The 25,842-nt window shown below is 34.7% G+C and overlaps 4 protein-coding genes and 1 long non-coding RNA gene across 6 annotated transcripts; all 5 read left to right on the top strand.

The window, feature by feature from the left end:
* Nucleotides 1-6,114: 6,114 nt before the first annotated feature.
* LOC128041313 (uncharacterized) lies at nucleotides 6,115-6,931 on the top strand. Its single transcript, XR_008196109.1, has 2 exons — nucleotides 6,115-6,277; nucleotides 6,454-6,931. It is a non-coding gene; the product is annotated as an uncharacterized LOC128041313 (long non-coding RNA).
* Nucleotides 6,932-9,026: 2,095 nt separating this feature from the next.
* On the top strand, nucleotides 9,027-12,036 carry LOC105780264 (DDRGK domain-containing protein 1). Of its 2 annotated transcripts, none has more exons than XM_012604492.2 (9): nucleotides 9,027-9,165; nucleotides 9,394-9,526; nucleotides 9,608-9,716; nucleotides 10,258-10,364; nucleotides 10,460-10,561; nucleotides 10,670-10,831; nucleotides 11,151-11,207; nucleotides 11,366-11,402; nucleotides 11,522-12,036. In XM_012604492.2, exons 2-9 carry the CDS (start codon nucleotides 9,407-9,409, stop codon nucleotides 11,725-11,727), a joined length of 900 nt encoding a protein of 299 aa, XP_012459946.1. In that variant the 5' UTR covers nucleotides 9,027-9,165; nucleotides 9,394-9,406; the 3' UTR covers nucleotides 11,728-12,036. The 2 variants fall into 2 exon arrangements, with proteins under 2 accessions (XP_012459946.1, XP_052487206.1); XM_052631246.1 differs by having other exon boundaries at nucleotides 9,123-9,248.
* A 1,306-nt stretch (nucleotides 12,037-13,342) lies between these two features.
* On the top strand, nucleotides 13,343-15,475 carry LOC105780290 (protein translation factor SUI1 homolog 2). Its single transcript, XM_012604527.2, has 5 exons — nucleotides 13,343-13,535; nucleotides 14,588-14,668; nucleotides 14,754-14,959; nucleotides 15,040-15,093; nucleotides 15,184-15,475. The coding sequence occupies exons 2-5, from the start codon at nucleotides 14,632-14,634 to the stop codon at nucleotides 15,226-15,228; spliced, it is 342 nt and encodes a 113-aa protein (XP_012459981.1). The 5' UTR covers nucleotides 13,343-13,535; nucleotides 14,588-14,631; the 3' UTR covers nucleotides 15,229-15,475.
* Nucleotides 15,476-20,665: 5,190 nt separating this feature from the next.
* LOC105780320 (thiamine thiazole synthase, chloroplastic) lies at nucleotides 20,666-22,161 on the top strand. The gene is made up of 3 exons (XM_012604578.2): nucleotides 20,666-21,164; nucleotides 21,263-21,751; nucleotides 21,829-22,161. The coding sequence occupies exons 1-3, from the start codon at nucleotides 20,742-20,744 to the stop codon at nucleotides 21,988-21,990; spliced, it is 1,074 nt and encodes a 357-aa protein (XP_012460032.1). The 5' UTR covers nucleotides 20,666-20,741; the 3' UTR covers nucleotides 21,991-22,161.
* An 863-nt stretch (nucleotides 22,162-23,024) lies between these two features.
* Nucleotides 23,025-25,596, top strand: LOC105780304 (COBRA-like protein 10). The gene is made up of 2 exons (XM_012604553.2): nucleotides 23,025-23,604; nucleotides 23,703-25,596. The coding sequence occupies exons 1-2, from the start codon at nucleotides 23,025-23,027 to the stop codon at nucleotides 25,124-25,126; spliced, it is 2,004 nt and encodes a 667-aa protein (XP_012460007.1). The 3' UTR covers nucleotides 25,127-25,596.
* The last annotated feature ends 246 nt before the right edge of the window (nucleotides 25,597-25,842 follow it).

Genomic DNA, 25,842 nt, shown 5'->3' on the forward strand with positions numbered 1-25,842 from the left:
TAAGTGGAAGATAGTGATCGGGCATCATCCCATTAGAAGCCTCAGGCACCATGGTCAAACCATGGAGCTCATCACCCTCATTCTACCTATACTTGAGGTGAACTACCGGGTTTTTTACCTAATTAGGATAGAAAAAAAAATTTACTGAAATAGTATGTCAGAAAAAAAAATTACCAAAATGGGTTACTTTTTCATTGGAGCCTATTTGGTAGGCGCCAATGAATAAAATAATAATAATAATAATAATTTAATAAAATATAATTTTATATTTTTTTAATATTTTTTGAAAAAAATACGGGTCAAAAATACGGGTCGGGTCTGGTGGCGCCTCTCAAGTAGGCGCCAATGAAGGAGCCTGATGGAGAGGCGCCAATGGGTGTCACTTCGCATGTCTGCTGCTTTGCTAGTGAATTGTCCTTCATAAGCTTTTATTTTTGCTATAAGTAATAGCAAATGGTCCCAAAATCATCCACACAGTAGAGAAAAAAAGAGAGAAAGGAGAAGAAGAAGAAAAAAAAAAAGGTAATGTATTTTTTAATAAATAATTTTGTTTATAATTTAAAAGGTTTATAGTTTGTGAAATTTTTAGGATATATTTTAGAAAATATTGTGAATTTTTTATTAATTATTAATTATAAATTATCTATATTTAGTGTTTATAGTTTAGATTAGAATTTTGTATGAATATTTTAAATTTTTGTATGAATATTATAATTTTTTATGAATATTGTAATGTTGTATGAATATTGTAATTATTTTATAATTAAATTTGTATTTATAGTTTTGGATTAGTAATTTTTGTATGAATATTGTACTTTTGTATGAATATTATAAATTTTTGTATGAATATTGTAATATTATAGTTTTGTATGAATATTGCAATTTTTTGTATGAATATTGTAATTTTGTAATTTTGTATGAATATTATATTTTTTGTATGAATATTGTAATATTATAATTTTGTATGAATATTACAATTTTTTGTATGAATATTGTAATATTGTAATTTTGTATGAATATTATAATTTTTTATGAATATTGTAATGTTGTATGAATATTGTAATATTATAATTTTGTATGAATATTGCAATTTTTTGTATGAATATTGTAATATTGTAATTTTGTATGAATATTGTAATGTGGGGATATATTGTAATATTGTAATTTTTGTATGAATATTGTAATTATTTTATAATTAATTTGTTAGTAATTTGGGAAAATTTCACAATATTTTGTGTTTGTAATTATTTAAAATTTAATTTATTAGTAATTTAGGATTAAGCTATAAGTTGTTGTGTTTAGTTTAGTATTTGGTGAGTTTAACATATAAAGTTTATAAAAAAATTAAAAATCATTTCATTAAAAGTTTAATTATAAAAAATTAAAATCATTTTATTAAAAGTTTAATTATAACTGATTTTTTAATCATATAGTTGTTGTTAACTCATTTAATTTTTATATAATGTAACTTTTATATAAATAAATTTTATTTGATTTTGTATTTATTTAACAAGAATTATTGATTTTTGAAACAAATTAATGTAATTCATTTTTTATTGCGATTTGCGGAAATGGTTTCTCTAATTAATAATAATAATCACATATCAAGTACTATTAATGAGATGGTACTATCGGGAGTACGTTCCTGTTGCCGTCTTGAGCAACCGCAAGAAGTAAGATCTGTGTATTTTCCATATAGCCGTGTTCCATCTACTTGCACAAATGGTTTGCGTGGGGAAATGCGCGCACATTGATCAAAAGTCCGAACATCCGATGGAAAATTCTTTTCTCGATTGTAGTTGGTCATTTGGACCGTCATAAGATCGTGTCGCAACTCAATTACGATCCCCGCCACGTGTTCCTCATGGCGGCTATCCATCCTCGTAATTTATTGTACGATGCATCGAAATCTCCGCACAATTGCTCCATTGCCATCTGCTTAGCTATCCATGCCTTCCGGTATGGTACTCGACATCGAATCGTGCTTGTATTTCAAAGAATCGATCAAACTTTAATGGTCGGCATGTCTTTCACCATTGCCGTGATGCATGTACGATAGTTTTGGAGTCAAGTTTTCGATGATCTTCATCATACGTGTTGAAGTGCATGTGGGGCTCCACAAATTTTCAGATTTCCCATCTCGCGACTTCGATAAATGCAATTCGACCGCCAATTGCGACCTTCCGCCGACCTCCAACACTCTCCAATATATAATGTTGGTTTAGACTCGATGACTTTGTAATCTACTGATATATTCATGCTATACCGCTTAATTGCAAACATACATTCTTCCTTACTTTCAAAACTCTGGCCCACGCGCAACTCATCTGGATCAGAATATACGCCCATTCGGTAACCATGTGGTATTTCAGGGTACTCCGAAACTCACCGCCCATGCCAGACGGGTCTATCCGAGACATGTGTGCCCCAGGATTATTGTGTATCACAATACGATGAATCTGGTTTCCGACTGAAGACGCATTAACATTTCCATCCTCATTCACCCTTCGTCGTCAATATCATCCGGACCTCGTCTGCGTCGGATCACTCTCACTATCCACTTCAGAATCAACAGGATCACTACTATAGTATACATCACCACCAACCACATCGGCCTCTACCGCAAAGATTAAGATCAATATTTATCCCATGTATAGGTGATTGACTATCAACATACGATACGGAACCACCATACACGGCGCTTCAACTCCATCTTCTTCACCTAATGGAGTGGGATCTTCATTGCCTCCACAATCGGATAACTCAAAGAAATAACCGAATCGGTGCATTTTTGTTACTCAAGTCCCACAATAAAGAGCGACCATTGTTTCCACGTCTTCATCGCTACAAGTTCCATTTCGTAAATTTTATTGGATCTGTTGATACCGGAAACTTGTAGAAAACTTTTGATATCCTTCTCCCACAATGTCTATAAATTTTTCACTAATTTTTCCTTCATATCATCAAACAAGATATTTCTATCAAATCTCATTGCTACTTGTTTGCGACATTCAAATATACATCCCACAGCTTGTTGTTAAAATTTCTCCATCGAAATAAACGCATACAAAAAACCGATTCTCCATCTTCAATACTAGATCAGAAAAAGAATTTCAAATTTCTTAAAACAGTTTCAAAATGTAAACAAAATACATAAAATTTTAATGCAAAATTTTTCATTCAAACTAACAAAATTAATAACATGGCAAAATAACTTTCGAATAATAAAATTACTAACAAAACTCTACATTCTATTTAAAAAAAAAAACCAAAATACCTAATTTTTTTCTTCTTTTCCTTCCTTCTTTTCTTCTGCTTCCTTCCTTCTTCTTTCTTCCGTTTTTGTAGTCAAATTTATGTCTGTGTTGGGGGTATTTATAGAGAAAAATCACAGCATTGGCGCCTTCTAATATGGCACCACCATTGGCGCCTCCTAGATAGGCACCACCATTGGTGCCTCCAAATAGGCACCACCATTGGCGCCTCCCAAATAAGCGCCAATACTATGCATTATACGGGTTATATAATAACCCGGAAAAGTATAATTTATATTTTAATCAAAAAAAATATTATTATTTTATTCATTGACGCCTACCAAATAGGCTCCAATGAAAAAGTAACCCATTTTGGTAATTTTTTTTTTCTGACATACTATTTCAGTAATTTTTTTTTTCTATCCTAATTAGGTAAAAAACCCTGAACTACCTCTACCTAATTAAGGTATAATTTGCTGTCAAAGCTAGGTTCTAGATCACTCCGCTCTATATATTATCCACACAAAATATGACCAGTTATTTCCTGCACTTGTGATTGTTCCAATGCCCAAGGAAAATAAAACAGAGGTTATGCAAAAGTTAACTTCCCTTTTTTTTCACGTAGAGCAGGTTTTCCCTCAATGTAGAGGCCTTATAAGTTGCCTAGGTACTTCCCAGATCGCGAGTACTGATAGATATTGGGTCTATCCATCAGCCTTCTCTAATAGGGCACTCAACCATCCCATGGTCAAGTGCGTAAGAAAAAAACTAAAGCAAAAACTAAAGCTGATATACCTGAATGCTTTTCATATAAATTAAAAAAAAAACAAGATGAAACAAAAAACAGATCACATCGAATCTGTTGACACCATTTTTTTATGGAAACGGGGTCGACTTGGATTTTGAAAAAGAAAACGAAAATGGGAATCGCCACCAATCCTTTTTTTGATGAGGTGTGATCGGGTCACCTCAAAAAGTGGTTGTTTTTAATAAACGATTTAATTTTTATTAAAACAACGATTTTGGTCTACGAAATTCAGAAAAAATGGGTTCGGAGTTTCATTACATACGAGAAAGGGTTAGCACCCTCGATACGCCCAGAATTGGTACCTAGTTGATTACTTAATGTCTTGGTGTCGAAAATTAAAAACTCGAAAAGAATTTAAAAATACGATCCTTCTTTATATTGCGTTATTTTTTAAAAAAAAAATACTTGGATAAATCAAAATAGAAAAATGCTTTCTTATCTCGAAGTAACAAGATGTCACATTCAGTAAGTTAGGACACGACACCTAGTATTTTCGAGAGTAAGCTTGCATATATTTTTTGTTTAAACCTCATTTATTTCAATTTTAAAAGGATATTCGATTACTTAGAGTCAACGAAGAAAATCAAAACCCAGTAAGTTAGGGCACGATTTATCGAATTTTCTAAATATAGAATATTGTCTTTATTTTTTTTGAAATTTTATGTGTTTGAAATTTAAAAGGATATTTTGTTATTTGGGTTTAATGAGAAAATCGACACCCAAAGAAGTTAGGTACAATTTCTCAAATTTCCAAAATGCAAAATATTGCCTTATTTAGCAAAATTCATTTTGAATAATAGCGGTAATCTATTTGAAGGTATGCATTTATCTCACTTAGAATAAAATAAAGCAATCTAAATTGGATAACTATGTCGGAGTTTAATTTACAATATAAGGACGTGAACTAATCAATACAATAATAAACATAGAGTAATGATACATGAATAAAATTACACAAATGTATAACAAAAATATGAAAACGCGAAAAAATTAATTACGGCATCCACAATGACAACATCCACTCAACATACATTATTTGAATACTAGTATTAATAATCAAAGATGAATAAGTTAAGTAGCATACATGGCAATTTCAAAATGAGTAGCATAAAACAAATTAAAGCAAATGAAATGTAGGATTGTTTTGAAAAATAATAAATGGGCTTTGAATGAATAATATGAAAAGAGAAAATTGAAAAAATCAATTATATACAAAACAATTTTAAAAATACTATGTATAAAAATTTTAAAATAAATAATATGTATGTTCATATAAAAACATAAAATGAGAAAAATCTTCAAATGTATAATAAATAAAACATAAAACAAATAGCATAGTTGAAAAGGTACAAAATAATTTTAAAATAATTATTGTATATAGTACATTCTAATATAAGATAAAATAATGTACAAAATACTTAGTATATGGAAATTCAAAATAAACAAAAATAAAACAGTTTTGAAGTAAACAATATGAAGAATTTCGAAATAAATAGGATAGGAAACAATTTAAATTACATAGTACATATAAATTTAGAATGGGTAAGGTATATACATATATTCGAAATAAATAACATATAAAATATTTGAGATAAATACTAGTCAATCTAAAATAGTTTAAAATAAAATAATATATAAAAGAAAATCTTAAATAATAAAAGAAATAGTTTAAAAAAATAAAAAAATAAAAAAAATGGTGTTAAAAGGTTAAGGGCGCGATTGAAATCATAATAAAATAAAGGGGCATAATTAAAAATTTAAAAGAAATGGAGCAAGGGATTGAAATGAAAAGCGCTGAGGACGCAAGGGACTAACTGTGAGAATTCCCCATCCCTTATGCGCATCACCTTGCAGGACCAGATTGGAACACGCGAAAACTTATGTGGCCGAAATTAAAATGAAACAAAAGGCAGCATTGAATGCGCCGCAGGATTGGGGGGACCAAATGCGCAAATTACCCATTAGGGCAAGGATGCGCAGGTCTCCCCTTTAAACGGCGTCGTTTTAATCAACATAAAAGCTAAAAAAACCTTCATTTTTCTGCCGTTTCATTTTGCTGCAAAGAACGCAAAAAAAAAAAACAAAAGGGGAGGTTCCCCTTCTCTGCCGGAGTTCCAAGGCCATGGAACAGTGAACGAAAAAACTTTGGCCCCTCCCTAAACCCCATCCGGCGACGACGAAAGACCATCGACGGCGGGCCTAAGGGCTGATTCGGGTGCACTCCCTCCTCTTTTTTTTATTTATTTTCCTTATTAAAATGAAGTTGTAAAAAGAAAAAGATAGAAATAAAATTAAAATGAAAATAAAACGAATAGAAAACAGTAAAGGTTTAACCTTTTTGAACTTTTATTTTTGCTATTTTGATTTCTGATGTGCGTTTTTTTTACAAAGAAAAATCGAAGAAGAACGATGCAAGAAAACGTTCGGCCTTTATAGCCAAAATACAAAAAATCGAAGAAGAACGATGCAAGAAAACGTTCGGCCTTTATAGCCAAAATACAAAATCTTTCCGTTCTATTCTTTGTCGTTTCTTTTTGTCTATCTCTTCTTTTGTTGTTTTCTTTTTAGTCCGCGTGTCTTCTTCTCCTTGCAGGTGCCCGTGGCCGACAGTGGTGGCAGAGGCGTGCGAGTGGGCGTGGCAGACGAGGAGGCCACGCGAGGCATGCGGCGCTAGGGTTTGGGGGCAACTTTCTGCCGAAAATGTTAATGTTGTCTTGGCTGGGTTTTTAATTTTTGTTACAACAAGCCATGGGCTACATTGGGCTTGTTATTTTCCTTTGTAATTGGACTGTCGTTTATCTTGTTTTAATATTCGGGCTTGGGCATAAAATTGGGCCTTACAGAATCCATCAAAGAATTTCCTATAAAATTTAAGCTTGCCAAACCTATAAAATATCTAACAAAGAAAATTAAAGTAAAGAATCAAAAAACAAGATGCCTTGTTCAACCGATTCAACTCAACCGCAATTAAAAATCCCTAAAGCAATGGATTACCATGACGAGTATATGCAAACGATTTTCTCTCTACAACTCATCCGAGCCACAACCAAGTCGATGAAAGTCTGACTCGACGAGTCAGATTGGAACCAAAAACAACTGAACTGGAAACTCAGTAGCTGTAATGAGAAAACTTTTGAATTGAAGAAACTAAAAACACAAAATTATGACGATAAACAATAAGAAAACAAAGCTTTCTTCTCACGATTTTCCCTTTTTCATTTAACTTATCAAATGAAAAATAAAAATTCAGAACATTTCTACCCTCTAAGAACATTTTGAGGCTATTAATTTCTAGTCTCAAAAACCAATACAGAGAAAATACTAAACAAAAAATGGACAGTGGCAAAAGCCGCAGATCAAACCAAAATGAAGAAACCAAACAGATCATTACGTTGGGGAAGAAAATATATGTACCTCCCGCCCGATAAAGTGCAAGTCACCGCAATATCCGTTCGTCCAGGTTCCAATACGAGTTCGAACCCACAGAAAACCACGGCGATAATCGACAGAGAGGAATGAAGGAATGAAGGAATGAAGGAGGAGAGTGGGGGATTACTGGAAAATCGATAATCTCAGGGAAATTTTCTAACAGAAATGAAGGAATGAAGGAAGAGAGACTGGGCGTGAAAGTGCAGAGGTTAATTTGGTCAATTTTCAGCCAAAAGCACTTCAAGCTGAAGAAAAGGAGAAATTTTTAGCTTCTCATATGGAGAGAAGTGCTTTTCTGATGGTGAAATAATCTGGAGAGAAGGAGGTTATTCTTCATTCCTTTTAAGGGAAAAGGAAAAGTCCTTCTAAAACGGGCAGAAGAACGGGGCCTTAATAACATAGGATAAAAAGCTTATTTAGTAACAGAAGCTTATCCTAACACCTCAATTTGTTATTTAAAAACTGCTCAATTCAATATCACGTCTTTAAATCATGTCTGTTGTTTGAGTTAGATATTTAAACTATTTTTTTATCAAATCAGGTATCTAAATTTTATTGCGTAACAGAAGTTGGCTCTTACCATTAAAAAAATGTCTCAATAAATAAAAAATGTCACACCACCACCGCATTAAAATATAATTAAATAAAAATAATTATATTAATATTATATAAAATAAAAAAAAACCCTTCCCCCACTCTCATCCCTCTCCTCTTCCCCACGGTCCCCCCTTAATGGGTGGTGGTTTTTGAACATCTTGGTCATTGAATCATCTCCGTTATTTGCTTTGATGGGTCGTAAGGCTTTTTACCATTGTGGGTTTTCTTTTTCTTTGATTTTTTTTTGTGTGTGTGTTTTTTGGGTTTTTTTTAAAAAAATTTATTGTCTTTGCTTCAATGGAAGTAGTAGATCGGTGGGATTGACTTATTTTCTACATAGAGATGAAGGGTAGGGGGGAGAGAATATTTTTTCATATTAATATAATTTTTATTTAATTATATTTTAATGAGATTGTGGCATGACGATTTTCCGATTGGCTATAACTTTTGTAATAAAGCGTAACGACAAGATTAATTTTGGTTATAGAGTAAAATTTAGATACTTAACATAAACAAAGAACATAATTTAAGGATCTCATGTTGAATTAAACTTTTAAAAACAAAAGTAAAATATAAAAAATCAATTAAACCACACCCAATTGAGCCATTGTTATTAACTTAAAAACTATTTAAGCCTCTCTCAATAGTTGACAGTAAAATAAACTAATAGGCTAATAAGATGATAATAAGTGGTCGTCCTAGATTTAATCTTACATTGTTAATAAGACTATAAAAATTCATTAAAAATGTAAACAAAATATAAAATTGTAAAAATCATAACAAGTTATTGCAAATATAAAAGAAATACTACAAAAATTAAGAAAATATATATAAACCATAAAAAAAATAAAACTCTTGTATTTAAAAATAACAAGTTATAAAAATATATTAAGAACTTATAAGAAAAAATAAAGTTTTGTTTAATTATTTTTCCTTTGGCCGAATTGATCCTCTAGTTAGTTTGGTCAACACCTGAACGACGTCGTTGCTCCATCCTTTATATCCCTCTTCCTCCTTAATAATCTGACTCTATCGACGGTGTCTCCTTGATTTCTTAAAAATTGCCTGAAATCTCAGGTAATCTAAATCTTCCTGCAAATTCACTCTTTTTCACCTTTCTAAGCATCCAAATAGGGAGCTACTACCACTAGTCGATCTGGGTTTTCTTTCTTCTTTCTCAATTTAGTTAAAGAATCTAAATATGACAATTATTTGACCTATTTCTTCTCTTTGTTAGGGTTTTATATTTTTGATCATTCAAATTTACATCCATTTATTTTGAATAGTAATTATTTTCTATTGCAGTTTCTTAAAAAAAATGGAGGAAATATTAGCTTTGTTTCTTTCAATGTTTCTCGTTCTAGCGTTGGTTCCGTTATATATATGGAAACGCCGTCAGGATACTCGACCAACCGTTGAACATGTTGAAGAACGGCAGGTATGTTTGAAGTTATTCTAAAAGTCTTAAATTTGTTTTTAGTTCTGTGTTTTTCTTTATATTGGTTGGTGTGGGTTATAGGCTCCAAGAAGGGAAAATGTAGTACGTGGTGGGGCCGGTGCTCGTAGTAGGATGCGGAGGAGACCAACTGCAGGAGGAGCTAGCTCGTCGTCAGCTGCAACTGCTGAAGGTTTGTGAATTGGATAGAATTCTGAAGTTCGAATTATTGTTGAGAATTTAACAAATTTACTGATTAATGACCATTGGGACTTTCCTGCCATAGTTGTGAATTCCGTGTGTGAAATAAGTATAGGAGAATATATAAATTTGCCAGGATGTTATTGTTTCTGCCAATTAGTGTATTAATTTTCAAATAGTGGTATGTTTTCTCTGACTGATGCTTTATAGGGACTGTTTATAAGTGGACTAAGGACATAGCCAGCAGTGACTTATTTTTTATGATCTGATGAGTTCTTTGTGAGGACTGAGAGTAAGCGTTGGTTCTTTTGTGAATACAAACTGAATTTAAACGCTTTATGTTGTTGAAAAGTCGTTGCGGTCATGTAAACGCTTCTTAGTAAGCCCAGGATCCTTTTCTTCTCTTTGGGAAGGTGCCAAAGGATGCAACTGAATTTACCTCGTAGGACAGTCTAGTCTTCTTATGCTCTTTTCTCTTCTTGGGGTTACTGGCACTGGTTTTGAGCATTTTGTGTACCGAAATGTGAATGCAGAAACTGCTGATGGAAGTGAGGAAGAAGAGGAAGGAGATGGATATTATGAGGCTAAAGCATCAAAGAAGAAGGAAAAGAAACGGCAAGAAAGGGATGCACAACGAAGGGTACATCATTATCATCTTATTGTTTACTTATCTATTTTCTGTTTTACTCGGGCTCTTGGCCACTGTTCACTAAGTTCATATGATTTTTGGTCAAGGCTGAAGAGGCTGCTCGTGAGTCAAGGCTGACTAAACAGGATCGATATGCTGAAATGCGGAGGAAAAAGGATGAGGAGCGTGAGGCAGAGGAACGTAGGCTGGTCTGTTGGTTGCCTTCATCTTTGTAGCATGATGCATGCAGAATCCAAACACATGACCCCTTGCATATATGATTTTCTGGTTCACTACATTTGCTATGGTTTATGCAGGAAGAAGAAGCTCAAGCTCGAAAGGCCAAGGAGGAAGAAGCTGCTGCCTTGGAGTTTGAAAAGTGGAAAGGAGCATTTTCAGTTGATGCTGAAGGAACAACAGAGAACGAATTGCAAGATGGAAGTCAGGATTTGCTTTCTAATTTTGTGGAATACATTAAGGTACGTTTGAGCCCGGTATCTAAGCTAGTTAGCCATCCTAATTTTGTTTTTGATGAATGCTCAAAATTTTTCTTTGGCTGTTCTTCAGTCTTCTAGATCTCTTCCTTCTGGTCTTTTTTCATTGACAAATAAATAAATTATCAAATGTGTATATCTGTTTCATGGAACATAATAAGCATTTTCAAATTACACGAGCTGCATAATGATTGAATGAGCATCAGTCCACTTTATAATTTTATTTGGTCCCAATAAGTCTTTGGAATGTATATTTTTGTGTTGCCTTTTGTTTTTTTTAACCTATTTGTATATGATCGTGCAGAATCATAAATGTATTCCTTTGGAAGATCTTGCTGGAGAATTCAAATTGAGAACCCAGGTATATGATCTTAATAGCTAAGTAAAACCCTTTCATATGTGTACTTTCAGCCTCTTGAATATTGTAAAACCCATCAACGGAATGTGTGTTGCCTTTTTTTTTTTAAATCCTATCCCCGTTTGCTTCTATTTTTAAAGTACAATGATTGTTTGATGCAGGAATGTATCAATAGGATCACCTCCCTTGAAAGTATGGGTATGTAACTATTATCTATTATCAATTCGGGTACTGATTTTAGGAAATGGATAATCAAAATGCTTGTCATCTACAATGTAATGATTTATGCAACGATCCTTTATTTGGTGTGTGTGCAGGGCGACTTTCAGGTGTCATGGATGATAGAGGGAAGTATATATACATCTCAATGGAGGAGATGAAGGCTGTAGCTGACTATATCAAGCGTCAAGGAAGAGTAAGCATTTCACATTTAGCTAGCAAATCTAATCAGTTCATCGATCTAGAGCCGAAAGTTCAATTTACAGAGGAGATCAGCACAGCAGAGGAAATCACTGTTGCTTGATTCAATTGTACACTCTTCCCTTCTCAAGAATATGTAGGACAAGTTACACTGAGGAAAAAAATATAGCAATTGCATCATGAAAGATGCCAGTTTGAAGGATTTTGTTTATACTTTTTTACATGTTTGTGGCATAAAGTCTAGTTGTGTTTCAGTTTAGAAATCTAATTTTCTTGGCCTGTAAGGATGGATGAGTTTTGTGGTGCTGTAATACTACAAGTCATGCAAACTATCATTAGTTGACTGTAAGATAGGTATTAGCATAAACATGAAAATTTCAATGATTTTACTTTAAGATAACTTGAACTGAAATGAACTTATGGCGTTGTTTTTCATGAAGATCATGCATTAGAATTTAGAATCAATATGGAAATTGGCATCATTTGAATTTGTGATCACTTTAATTGAGATGATGAATTATATGTAAATTTTTTGTTTAATATTTATCTCCTACTGGGTTGAACGGATAACCTTTGGACCATTAGCATGCATGAAGAAGGAAATTAGTATGAGAATTACAATTAATGATCATTATAGTGGACGTAGAGGGTTCTTTCCTTTAGGTAGTAAACATGAAGAGATGACGGAGAGACCTTAGAAAACAAGTGCGGAGATAGAGATAGGTGAATGTGATGTAAATGATATATAAATAGCAAGGGATGGTGAAAGCTCTAGCTGTTGCATAGAAAATTTTTTAATTTTTAAAGTTTATCAAAACAACTTGAAGAAAACGTTTAAAACTCCATTTACAGTCTCATTAGAAAGTTATTAAAGAGTGAATGTGTTGCAAATAATACATAGTGGAAGAACCTATTGTATACCGGAAATAATGGGAGAGAGGGAAGTTATAAACATTACATGGAATGGTAAAGAGTACACCATTTATTGCGCGGACTGCGGATCTAAGTCCAAATGAGGTACATTTGATCTACTTGAATTGGCTCGAGTCATGAAATATGTAGAGAAGTCTATTGATTAATTCGATATGTACCGTTAAATTTGGAGGAGCTCAACTATAAATAGAGACCTTCCCATCATTTGTAATCACTCAGTTGTAATCCTTCAAAGTAATAGAATACTTTTGAGAGGATTTACTCAAACACTTGGTATGCATTACTTTTCTGTAGATTTTATGTTCAATCGTAGTTAAAACTGTGAATTCTTTTGAAAATTCTCTAAAAAATTATCAAAAATATCTTAATATAAATTATCAAAATATATATATTTGTGATTATTAAACAAAAATAAATCTGGAAAGTAATTTACCCATTGGGATGGATTCTAGCATTAAAAGAAAAGGTAAATAACGGGAAAAACTGAAATGAGTCAACTTACTAATAACAAACTTGGAACAAAAATATCTTAATATTAAAACCCAACTTGATTCCGACCAAAGACGACAACCGGTCGTGCCCGAAAAGTCGTCGTTTTAACCTTTTTTTGTTTTTTAACTTTTGTTGTCAGAAATTGTACTCCACTGTAGTGCTCCCTCCTTTATTCTCATTGACCCACACACAGCTCCATCGAGCGCCACGTGTATGTTTACACCATCACAATCGAGTACATTTTGACACACGCCCATGAATCTCATTCACCATAACTTGCGTACAACCTCCGAAAATTCCAAAAAGAGTTTTAATTAGTAAATTAATTTCTAAGCCTTTCCTTTCAATTTCCAAAAACCAAAAATTGAACTCCACTCCGACAACACACACAAACGCCTCTCACATTTCTGCTTATTTCTAGGGTTCATTTTTTCTTCTTTTAATAACCTAAATTTCATTTCTCCATCCCAAAAATCCTTGGATCAGGTAACTTTTCCCATAAAGCTCCTTCAGTTTTTTCCTTTAAATGTTTTTGCGGGTTAAAAATCAAATTTTTTTACCGTCCATTTGTTCATCTAAAACTTTTTTGATCCTGGGTTTTGTCTAATATTAATAAAAAATCTTTATATTTGCTTCAAATTAAAAATCTCTTCTGCATGAAGAAAAGCAGCAAAATTATGATTGTTACTTTTCCGGGAATCTTGTTGTTCATTCTTGTTTGAAGATTAGATTAGATTGAAAATATTAATCTAAAATTCTGATTCTTTCCTTGTTTGGTTGGTTTGATAATGTGGTGCTTAGAATTAATAATAATGATGTTTTTGGAATGAAGTTGTAGCTAATGTTAGCCTTTGTGGGGGTAAAATTTTGCATTTTCTTATATCATTGAGTAAGTAGAAGAGCAAATAGGAATTGGAACCCTGGGAATTGAATCTTCCTTAGAGAGGGTATATAACACATGTTAGGACAAACCTGGGTTAATGATGATTGTGGTCAAGTTTGAATCTTGTCATGACTAGATGTTGCTTGTTTTTGGCTTAGCCTATGGTTTTGATTTTTCCATGTTCAGCTACTTATTTTCTCACTTTCACCCTAAAATTTTAACACTTTGCTTTTTAACCTTGAAAGTTTAATCAAATTGCTTTGCTTTTAATGGAAAAGCTTATTGAACCGTTAAAATTTTAATAGTCTTAATGTGACAGGCTGCATGGCGGTCCACATGTGCTTATATTGTTAACATGGATAATTTTTGTATATATTTTTTATTAATTTTGAAATTCTACTTATTAAGTATAGGTGGATTGCCGCCAGAATTGTCAGGTCAATGCCGTTAAAATTTTATTGGTTCAATTACTTTTTTCCGTCTAATAGAAAGTAATTTGACTAAATTTTAAAAGTTGAAGGCCAAAGTGATAGGAAAATATTTAGGGTCACGATAAACATTGTCTTTTTCATTAACTTTTGATCTTCACTTTTCTTTTCTTTTGTAATATATGATATGATGTTGATCTGATGTGGGTATTGCTTTGCTATTTTAGGTCCGAGCTTGTGGTTGTTAGGCCTCTTTGATCAACTAAGTTTCATGTCTGATCTCGACGTCCAAATTCCCACTGCCTTTGGTATACTTGGATCCTAACCTCCTCAATTCAGTTATTTTCATCGTTGTTGACGGATTTAACTTTTCATTCGTAATTGTCTTGATAGATCCCTTTGCCGATGCAAATGCTGAGGACTCAGGTGCTGGTGCAAAGGACTATGTGCACATTCGTGTTCAGCAACGGAACGGTAGGAAAAGCCTGACAACTGTCCAGGGGTTGAAGAAAGAATTCAGCTACAACAAGATACTCAAAGACCTCAAAAAGGAGTTCTGCTGCAATGGCACCGTGGTCCAAGACCCTGAATTAGGCCAGGTGCGTGTAACTATTACCCCTTTTAAGTCTTGTTAATTAGTCCGATGGTCAATTCTTTTACCTTTTCCATTCGTGTTCAGGTTATTCAACTTCAAGGTGACCAGCGTAAGAACGTATCTACCTTCCTTGTTCAGGTAATTGTTATCGCTTTATGGAATATTTAAATTTCTTAGGTGACCTTAAGCGGAAGTGCACTGATGCAGTTTCTTTGTGTTTCTGAGCAGGCTGGCATTGTGAAGAAGGAAAACATCAAAATCCATGGTTTCTAAGTTGCACATGCTTAAAGTTTTTGGCTAGGTTCACTCGCCTCCTATTGAAGTAGGAAATACTACCTGATTTGGGATATATACATATCCATAGTTGTTACACCTTTATGTTGATTTAATTACAACATATATGCATCTCGTATTTCGTGTACTTTCCGGTTTGCCGGAATCTGTAGTATTGGTTGATTATGAACTCTACGGAAGTTTGTTGCTCTGTGATTTAAAGTTAAAACAAGTATAGTTTTAGTCATTCGAATACCATCTTTTGCATTTGGATTTCATTACACCAGAATAAGCATCAAAGTTGTCACTTCTTATGCTAATTGGGATTTCATGTTTTTCTTCAATCCAATAAAAAGCAACCCATTATTCAGCTTTAATGTGGGACACTTTGGAGCTATTGTAAAGAGGGAGGCAAAATTTCCATCACCCTATGTATTTTGGGGACCTACCTTATTGAGTAATTGTATTGGTCCCCAAATACAATAATACTTTCTTGATATTTTTTTATTTCCTTAGAAACCGAGTTAAAGATTCTTTGTCCCTAAAGTTCTTAATGATTTTACTTGAAGACTAGTTGGGAATGTGCCCACCTTTGTTGCAAAATGACGTCATTTTTTCTCTATTTTTCCTTGAAAAAGATCAAAACTTGAATAATCCATTTACAATTTTCAATTTCACCCAACGGCTGTGCTTTTATGTGCTGGAACACTAAAGAAGTTGCAATGTATCCTCTTTTGTGTTGGTGTACATTACGCAACAACACCAAACTGTCTACACGTCTTACTTATCTTTTAAATTCAGTTTATCCCATTCACAATAATTGCAGCCTTACTATTTTTCATTTATTACGAATTTTCTCTCAATGCGCCTTTCCTGATTAAAGTTGTTAACACTTAATTGATAAGTGGAATTATAGAAGATATTTGAACAAGATGAAAACTCTTAATTTTCTATCATCGTAAATCTACTCAACAATAGTTGGAAAAAACGGGTTTTGAAAAATGATTTTGGTTGTGATATCTAAAGTAATAAACACTTAAATAAAATTTCACCTTTTCGATTTGTCTAGAATAAGTGCTTCGACCGAGTAGCCTTCTCCTCCACGTCTATCGAGAGTGGGTTCATTTCAAATAAAAAAATTTCAAAAAATTGCTAGTGGAGCAATTTTGTAATTTCTCTAAACTTTTGAGTCAAATTGTAAATCAGAAAAATATCTCTAGAAATTTTATGAAATAATCTCTTCAGAGAATTTTCTCTACAAGACCAACCGTCGCCAGCCGCTAGTACCGCTATGTCCAGTGACAACCCTGTCGATCTGGTTTAGCCACCGGTTGGACTATCAGCCCGATTTGACTAGTTTTGGGGTCTTAGTCTTGGTTTTGGGCTCCTAGGTTCAATTTACGATTTCAGGTCCAATTTTTAAGTTCAATTACTCATTGGGCCAATTGTCTGACTTGAAAATTAATTTCCAAAAATATCATATTAATTTTAATTAATTTGATTAATTTAATTTTACTTGATCAAAATTAATTTTCCCAAAAATCACTTAGATTTTCCAAATTAATTTTTCAAGAAAATTCTTTAATCAAATTATCTAGTTGAACAATTTTCACGGCCACTTAATTTAATTCCACATCGAATAAATCGACTCAATTAAATGATTTCCAAAGTTATAGAATTTTCTTCTGATTCAAATTGCAATTCGATCGAGCTTTTGTTGGGCTAGCGGAGGGACCAATCGAGCATATACAATTAGGCTCTAGTAATTGCAATTATGTCCATAAGCATCTTTCCGATAATTCACAATTACTTAATCATAGAGTTAATCCATAAGAAGTACCATGATTGAAAACTCCTTATTTTATACTCTTTACGAAAACAATTAATCCAACTGTTTTGTCCAATGGCCTCGTCATGTGTGTGTTTCTCTCAAATGATATCCTTGATTCCTTTGAGCTAAATTCTTTCACTCAATACAATCCTATTTTATCTTGTTGTCACCATTGTGTCTTCTTAATGATTAATATGATCACTGTTAACAAATGACTGAGATAAATTGCTTGTTTGAGAATAAGCAGCCTGTTGTCACGTTCCATATTTATTAATCCACACAATGCCAATGAGAGGATATCATTAACTCTTTAACTGAGTAATGAATTCCATTGTTGTTAGTAAAGTCATGTCATACACAAGTCATGTACTCAACATACCGGCTATGGGCTCGATTATCGTTAGAGCATAAGCCTCCACTTATATCAAAGCATATGAGTTGCATACGCATGGTCAATGGCTAACTTAGAATTTAGGTAAATCACACTATGAACGTCACAAGTGAATTATTTCACAAATGGATTCATAATTAATTCATCTTGAATCTAGTTCAATGTATCATTCTACTAATGAATACACCTACGTCTCTACCCGTGGAGTCAATTGCTCCGATAGCCAAGGCTAGCCATCTCTCCATTTGGAATTGTAGACGACATAATAATCCTTCTCAGTATTTTAATCAAATGCTCACTTCTATTTTTTTACAGGATTACAGACTTATTTAGATTATCTACTGAAATAAGTTGTCTTTCTCACAATGTAAATGTTCTTACAATGCCATTTATCTTTAGTTTGAACTTAGACAATCAATGAGTTAATATTTGCTTGTCACGATTTTGTTTTGCATGCAAAATATAAAAGATAGAAATACAAAAGACATAATAGTGAAATGTGAAATTAACTTCATTTATTCATTCATCGTTCAAATAAATAGAAAATAGTTACATGTTTACTTTAATATGGGAACATTTTCCAATAGTACGTGCTCACTTAATTCCCTTTCTATAAAACCATCAAATATATCTTCTATATATATCAAGGCTGACTAATCAATTTTTGCATAAGCTCCATGTAAAGTGTGATAACAAAGTTATCATTCTCTTTTTTTAAATGCATTGTCTCCAAGAGCATCTTCAAGTGTCATGTTTAGATTGGGGTTACCAAAATTGTTGATTTCCTTTTTGAGATAAGATTCTTTTTAATAGAAATAAAATCTTACTTTTTTGTTGCTTATAGAACATATTTAAATTAAAAGGATAATTATTGTTGATGTAATTTAAGTGAAAGGGAGGGAAGATGTAAGGGAAAGGAGAGAGGCGAGATGGAGGGAGGGAGAAAGTTCACATTGTTGAATTTCAAGAGCCTAGTTGGATTTCTAAATGTCTTCTCATGTCATAGTGATTGGGAGCTATATATACATACTCCTAGGTAGGTTTCCTCTCCTTGATGTTTATAGGATGAGTCATGTGGCCTTGCTGACAGGTATACTAATGTATGTTCCTCGAGCTATGTGCCACATTGTTGAGTCTTTAGAGTCTACACGACAATGAATTTGTGAACCTTACAAATGGTGTATGAGACATGGTGAGGTCTTTGCTCTTGATAAGGCAATGGTCTTTGACGTGATAGGCACTTGGCAAGGTCTCCATTCGAGTAAGGCGGAATGGGGTGAGGTATATAACAATTGCCCTTTCCCCCCATGTTGAGGGAAAGGTTATAAAATGACGTTCCTCGAAACTTAGAAAGTTTTCAATTTCTTTTTGCCTCTATTTTCTCTTCCTTCCTTTCCTTTTGGCAAGTGTTGGCGAAAGAGTTTTTTCCAATATTGCAGTTATGTTATAGAATAGTTGCGATTAGAGTATATTTTGGTTATGGAGTAAGGGGACAATTGAAAATGCAATTATATAAGATAAGAAGAAGTGATGTTGCTTGATTTATCCACGACATCATTTTACTTTATTATATCATATGTATGTGAAACTATAATTTGTGGATGGAATCAACAAATATTATAATAATTCTTAGGAAGGGTCACATTAGAGACTATAAATTGGTAAGGGGATAAGGAAAAATTCATTTGACTTTCATTTGTGTTAAAAGTTTTTTTTTTTGTTTTAGCAAGTTTTCTTTGTGCTCTAGTACCATTTTTTGGTTTGTGACATCCTTTACTATGGGTGAAAGATTTATTGTAGAATGAGATTTTATTATTTTTGGCAAGTGTTATGTTGTTATTCTTTTGTTTTAGTAGCTTTTTATTTTGATTTCAAATAGGTGATGGGATAAAGTAATTTTATGTTTCACAATTTTAAGAATTTTGGTGGTTTAGAAATCAAGTACTGGTTAATACATTATACATTGCAAAAGTGTGAGTAATACGGTGAGAATAAAAAGATGCTTAGGTCGAGATACTGATGGAGGTGGTAAGAGAAGGAATAATGTGAGAAGTGTGGGAGAAACTTCTGATGAGAGAAACATAGGTAGAAATTTTTGGGTTGTGGTTGTTCTTATGGAAGATGCCTTCGAGTGCCACACAAAACCTAATTTCATAAGGCAAATATTAGCTACAATGGGCTTGGAATTAGTAGTTTTCAAGTTACTAAAATGATTCTCTATACCTACCATAAAATTACAATATTTACTAAAATAAAAAGGGTAAACTATATTAGTAGTTGTTCAACTATTAGTAATTTTTTTTGGTAATTTCACTATGAAAGGTTATAGAATGATTACCAAACTATTAGGTAGCATCTTTTAAAATTGATATAATTGCAACTTTAATCCTCAACATTTTATAAATTGTGTTAATTTAGTCTTAATTCTAAAAAAGTTAACTATCAACATTTACACATTGTGTAATTTGTTTTTTTTTGTTTTGCAATTTTAATTTTCTTTGTGACATTGAGAGTTACTTTTAAAAGAATAATAAAAGATGAAAATTATTATCTTAGATTTTTAGTGTTTCTATTTTTGTGTATTTTATTTTTAATCAAATTAGATGATAAATTTATTTTTAACTTTTTAGATGGAAGGGTCACAAAAACATAAAACTATAAAAGGATTAAATTACACAATATATAAATATTGATGGTTAAAAATATTATTATTCTAATTTTGAAAATTATCACAGTTAACCACTAAATAATTAAGTGATATTTTATAATAAGATTATAAAAAATATTAATAATTAGGTAATATATTTAAATAAAAAAACACCATGGTGAATGAAAAATCCAAGATACTACAATCAACTAGAAATCCGTAGGATGAGAAGGTGACAAAAAGATTACCAAAAGTTGAGCTTTTGATGACAAAAGATCATCAAAAGGTTCTTCATATTGAAGCCCACTTGAGTATTTGACAATGACATAATAGAGAAAGTGGGATGAGAGAGAGTGCTTAGCCAACAAAATGCCTCAACCCTAATGCACCAAATACACCATCTTTCTTGCCCCACATTTGATGATTATGACAATTAAATTAATATTTAGTATATAAAAACAAATCCTAACCATTCTAGACCCTTCAAATCCTATCCTCTTCCCACGTGTCCTCTCAGATATTTTCTTCACTTTTCTTGTTCCACTTTTATATATTTGGTCAGTCTCTTCAGTTCTTTCTACTATCTCACCTCTCCAGACTTCCGAGGAACACCAAAACCTTCTTTTGTTTTCTTCTTCTAATCAATGGCATCTTCCATAGCTACAACTCTCACTTCCTCTTCAAAGCTTTGCAGGAACACTTCTCTCTTCGGGTCTTCCTTCCATGGGGTTCCAATTAAACCACTTTCTTTTCATTTCAAAACAAAGTCTTCCCCGTGCAACGCATCCATTTCCATGTCTGCAGCATCACCTCCACCCTATGATCTGAATAATTTCAGGTTTGACCCCATCAAGGAGTCCATCGTCTCACGTGAGATGACACGCAGGTACATGATGGACATGATCACCTATGCTGATACCGATGTGGTGGTCGTCGGTGCCGGCTCCGCCGGGCTCTCTTGTGCCTATGAGCTTAGCAAGAACCCCTCCGTACAGATAGCTATTGTCGAGCAGTCTGTTAGCCCCGGAGGTGGTGCCTGGCTCGGTGGGCAGCTTTTCTCTGCCATGGTAAATCTTAAAAAAACAAAAATCATTTTGGGTTCTCTTTTATGAAATTTCTTTTGTTTTAAGGCCTTGAAATTGTCTCAAACTCTATGTTTATTCAGGTAGTGCGGAAACCAGCTCATCGCTTCCTCGACGAACTCGCCATTGAATATGATGAACAAGACGACTATGTTGTGATCAAGCATGCAGCCCTTTTCACATCCACTATCATGAGCAAGCTTCTAGCCCGCCCCAACGTGAAGCTGTTCAACGCTGTGGCGGCGGAGGACTTAATAGTGAAGGAAGGGAGAGTTGGTGGTGTTGTGACAAACTGGGCCCTGGTGTCAATGAACCATGACACTCAGTCCTGCATGGACCCTAATGTGATGGAGGCCAAGGTGGTGGTGAGCTCTTGTGGTCATGATGGGCCATTTGGAGCCACCGGGGTGAAGAGGTTGAAAAGCATTGGGATGATTGATAGTGTGCCAGGGATGAAGGCACTGGATATGAATACAGCTGAGGATGCTATAGTGAGGCTGACTAGGGAAATTGTGCCTGGGATGATTGTCACCGGGATGGAAGTTGCTGAGATTGATGGATCCCCAAGAATGGTAATTTTATTCCCACTTGCACAATCATTTTTATTACTGTTGTTGTTGGACTATTATTAACATATTAACAAATACAGGGGCCAACATTTGGAGCAATGATGATATCAGGGCAAAAGGCAGCCCATCTTGCCCTGAAATCATTAGGATTGCCTAATGCAATTGATGGAACATATGTGGGAAGCATTCAGCCGGAGCTGATCTTGGCCGCTGCAGATTCCGCCGAGACCGCTGACGCTTAGTTGCAAGGGTCATAGTTGCTAAACTGCTATGGAGATAGGAGGAATTGGAATAATGTGCAGTCATTGGTAGGATTTGGAATAATCTCCTGTAACTTAGTAGCAAAACCTTAGCATTTTGTAGCTTGTTGTTCTTCTCCTTGCATGCCTTTTAATTGAGTTCTGTTCTCTTTCTTCTTTGTCTTCTATATACTTGCAACTTCCACAGTTAAGCCACCATTGTTGCAATAATACCAATTAGTGCAGAGTTTCACAGAACAACCTTGAAGCTAAACGAAGGAACACAAACATCATTAATTAACTGCAAAAAACAAGGTTAACCAAGGCAAGAACATTACATGCATACTTATCAATCAAATCAGACAGTGAAGGAATGTAACAATAGACCTATGTCCAAAGTTGGGTTACTAGCGAGGTTCGGTCAAGTTTGACCTCAAGTATCATTTTATTAAATAGTAATTGTTACATATGGATTGGCCTTACATGTAGGAAACATTTGATTCAAATAAAAAACTTGGGTGTTGCAGTTTGGAACAACATTTGGAGTTACATACAAAGCAATATCGGTTAGTTGCTTAAGGGTCCATTTCAACATCCACAAAGTAAAGAAGAATGTAAACCATTTATGTGCAAGAGAGGGTTTTGCTTGCTATAAAACTAAAACATTAACAAATCCGAAACCTTAACCAACAATCTAAAAATAAAACTACAAACATTATTATCCTTTTTACTGGACAGAATTAAACAAATAATTAATATAACTAATTTTCCATGTCCGAAGCAGCCGCAGAAACTAGAGGCAGAGAATATAGCTAAAGGCTTCACGTCCCTCTTCTTCTCCCTTATAACCCTTTCTTCTCTAAACTTCATAGGGTTTCACTCAGACAGAATTCTTTCATCGCCTCTCTTCTCTCTCCCCTCCCCTCGCCGCGCCGTGGCCGCGCGGCTTTCTTCTCTGTGTTTTCCTCCGCCGCTCTCAGCATTGGCCAGCAAAAAAAGAAAAAAGGGTCTGAAAGGTAAACAAAAGAAAAGCAGGCATGAAAGTGCCTGGGTTGAAACTCATATGTCTTGCTTTCCTGTTTATCCACACAAGAATCCTGGTGTGTTATGGCGCTCCAGACGATGCTGTCGACGACTATACGGACGAGACACCGGCTAAGCCACCGCCGCCTGAGATGGACAATTGTAATGGTGTATTCTTGAGCTACGCTTTCACGTCAAGGACTAAAGCATTACCCCTCCTGAAAAACGTTTCAGCTCAGCCGTGGACGTTTAAAGCCATGGCCACCGTTGTAAATTCTGGGACGGAGGAGGTAAAAGGATGGAAGATGTATATTGGGTTTCAACATAAAGAGATATTGGTGTCCGCAACCAACGCCGTCCTGGTTGACGGTGACGTGGATTTCCCGGCGGCAGTTGGAAATGGAACAACCTTAGCAGGGTACCCCAACGCAGACCTCAAGACATCCATTGACACTGCTGGGGATTTTAATCAAATTGCCGTCCAGGTTGAGCTCAAGGGTTCCATGTTCGGATTAGGCGAGAAGGCCACTCCTATGCCTAAGACCATCAGCCTCAGAAACGATGGCTGGAGATGCCCCACGCCTACTAAATATAGTGTGTTTCAAGTTCCAATCCAATGATGATTTTCATGCTTTTAATGAGATGCTATCTAAGGCAAGCTAACATTACTTTTTTGTGTTCTTGTTCTATAGAAACCTACATGCATGCATGTTGCAAAAGGGATCCGAAATTCAAACTGAATTCCAATAAAAAAAGCAAGTTCGCGGCTAGGCAAAATGGAGACCTCACCTTCACGTACGATGTTGTTAAATCATATGAAGGCAGCTACGAGGCCCAAGTAACGATGGACAACAGCAGCCCCATCGGCAGGCTGGATCGTTGGAACCTGACATGGGAATGGATGAGAGGGGAATTCATTTACTCCATGAAAGGAGCCTACACTCCCAGATTTGATATCTCCGACTGCGTTTATGGCTTAGCTGGTCGTTACCTCACGGGCTTCGATTTCACTAATGTCATGAATTGTGAAAAAAAGCCAACCATTACTGATTTGCCGCTTACTAAAGCAAATGATACCCAGATTGGTAAGATCCCTTATTGTTGTAAAAATGCAAGTCTGTTGCCACCACAAATGGATCCCAGCAGAGCCCGAGCCATTTTCCAATTAAGGGTGTATAAATTGCCCCCTGATACCCCACCCACTATTTTGTACCCACCACAAAGATGGAATATTACCGGCGTCATTAATGCTCGCTACCACTGTGGGCCTCCGATTAGAGTAGATCCCTCTGAGTTCCCTAATCCAAAGGGGTTCGATGCTAAAGTATATGCCATCGCAAGTTGGCAAGTTGTGTGCAACATGACCAGAGCAGAGAAAAGGAAAACTAGGTGTTGTGTTTCCTTCTCAGCTTACTACAGCGATGGTGCTATTCCATGCAGCACCTGTGCTTGCGGATGCGACAATATCGACACCGATAAATGCAATCCCGACAAGCCTGCGATGCATCTCCCACCCGATGCACTCCTCCTTCCTTCCGAAAACAGGACTGCTAAAACTAAAGCCTTTGCTAAACTCAAGAAGAAAGGGATTCCCAGGAAGTTGCCTTGCCCCGACAACTGTGGGGTCAGCATCAACTGGCATATCAACACCGATCACAAGGCCGGATGGTCGGCTCGGATGACGCTGTTCAATTGGCAAGAAGCTCCATTCGTGGACTGGTTCGTAGCCGTTGAAATGAAAAAAGCATACCCTGATTACGACAATGTGTTTTCCTTTAATGGAACCAAGAAGCTCAAAGGCATCAAGAACACCATTTTCTTCCAAAGCTTGAAGGACTTGAATTACCTGGTGGAAATGAAAAATGGGTCTAAACCGAGTGATCCTAAAGTCCCTGGAAAACAGCAATCGGTTATTTCATTCATCAAGAAAAAGACGCCCAATATAAAAATTCGAAAGGGCGATGGGTTCCCTTCCAAGGTCTACTTCAATGGCGAAGAATGTGCACTTCCTCGTAGTTTCCCGAGTTCAGGGCACCGTTCTCCGCTTTCCATTGCAAGTTTCATCTTGATATCTATTACCACCACTTTCTTGCTCATCACAAACCGTTTCATTTGATCATCATTGCCTTTTCCTTTTTTGTTGGCTCGGAGTATGTCAGCTTTGGTAAAGATTATTGATATGTAAGTATCTGTATTTTTGAATAACTCTCCCCAGCCCCATCAAAATCATTCATCTTTTATGACCGGAAATTTGATTTGACTTCTCGTCTTTGGGGGAGGGGGGGGGGGAAAGGAACATGAAAATGCTGATGAACTGGACATTAGAGGGTGGATATATCTAAAGGATGAAGAGCGAGAGCAGCGGGCTAACTTCAAATTCAAGGCTTGTTCTACTAGAGTTATAAGCAACTGTAACAAACTGTGGAAACAAAATTTTATGATAATTATGACAAGGGTTCCAATGTAGTAATACTTTGGAGTAAACTTTTTGGTTTTTGCTTTCTTTTTATGTATGTATTCTACTGCAAAAGAGTCATAGGATTCAGGTTCAGATTTCAATGAATAAAGACAAATTCCTTTTCTTTAGTTCAGTTTCTTTTATATATAAGATTGTTTAAGAAAAGATAATTAATACACTCATCACATTTTATTTTATTTTATTTTCATCATTTCTGGCTAGCAATGCTTTCCTGTTTAATAATTTCGCCCTATAAATACAAATGATTCAATGATTTTCTCTATTGGTACTTTGTCCCTAAACTCATGTTGTTCCTGCATAACAAAACTATTAGTGAAATGATTAACATGTTATTTGCCTACAACGGTTGTAAT

The sequence above is a fragment of the Gossypium raimondii genome, chromosome 1, assembly GCF_025698545.1.
Source record: "Gossypium raimondii isolate GPD5lz chromosome 1, ASM2569854v1, whole genome shotgun sequence".
NCBI lineage: Eukaryota > Viridiplantae > Streptophyta > Magnoliopsida > Malvales > Malvaceae > Gossypium > Gossypium raimondii.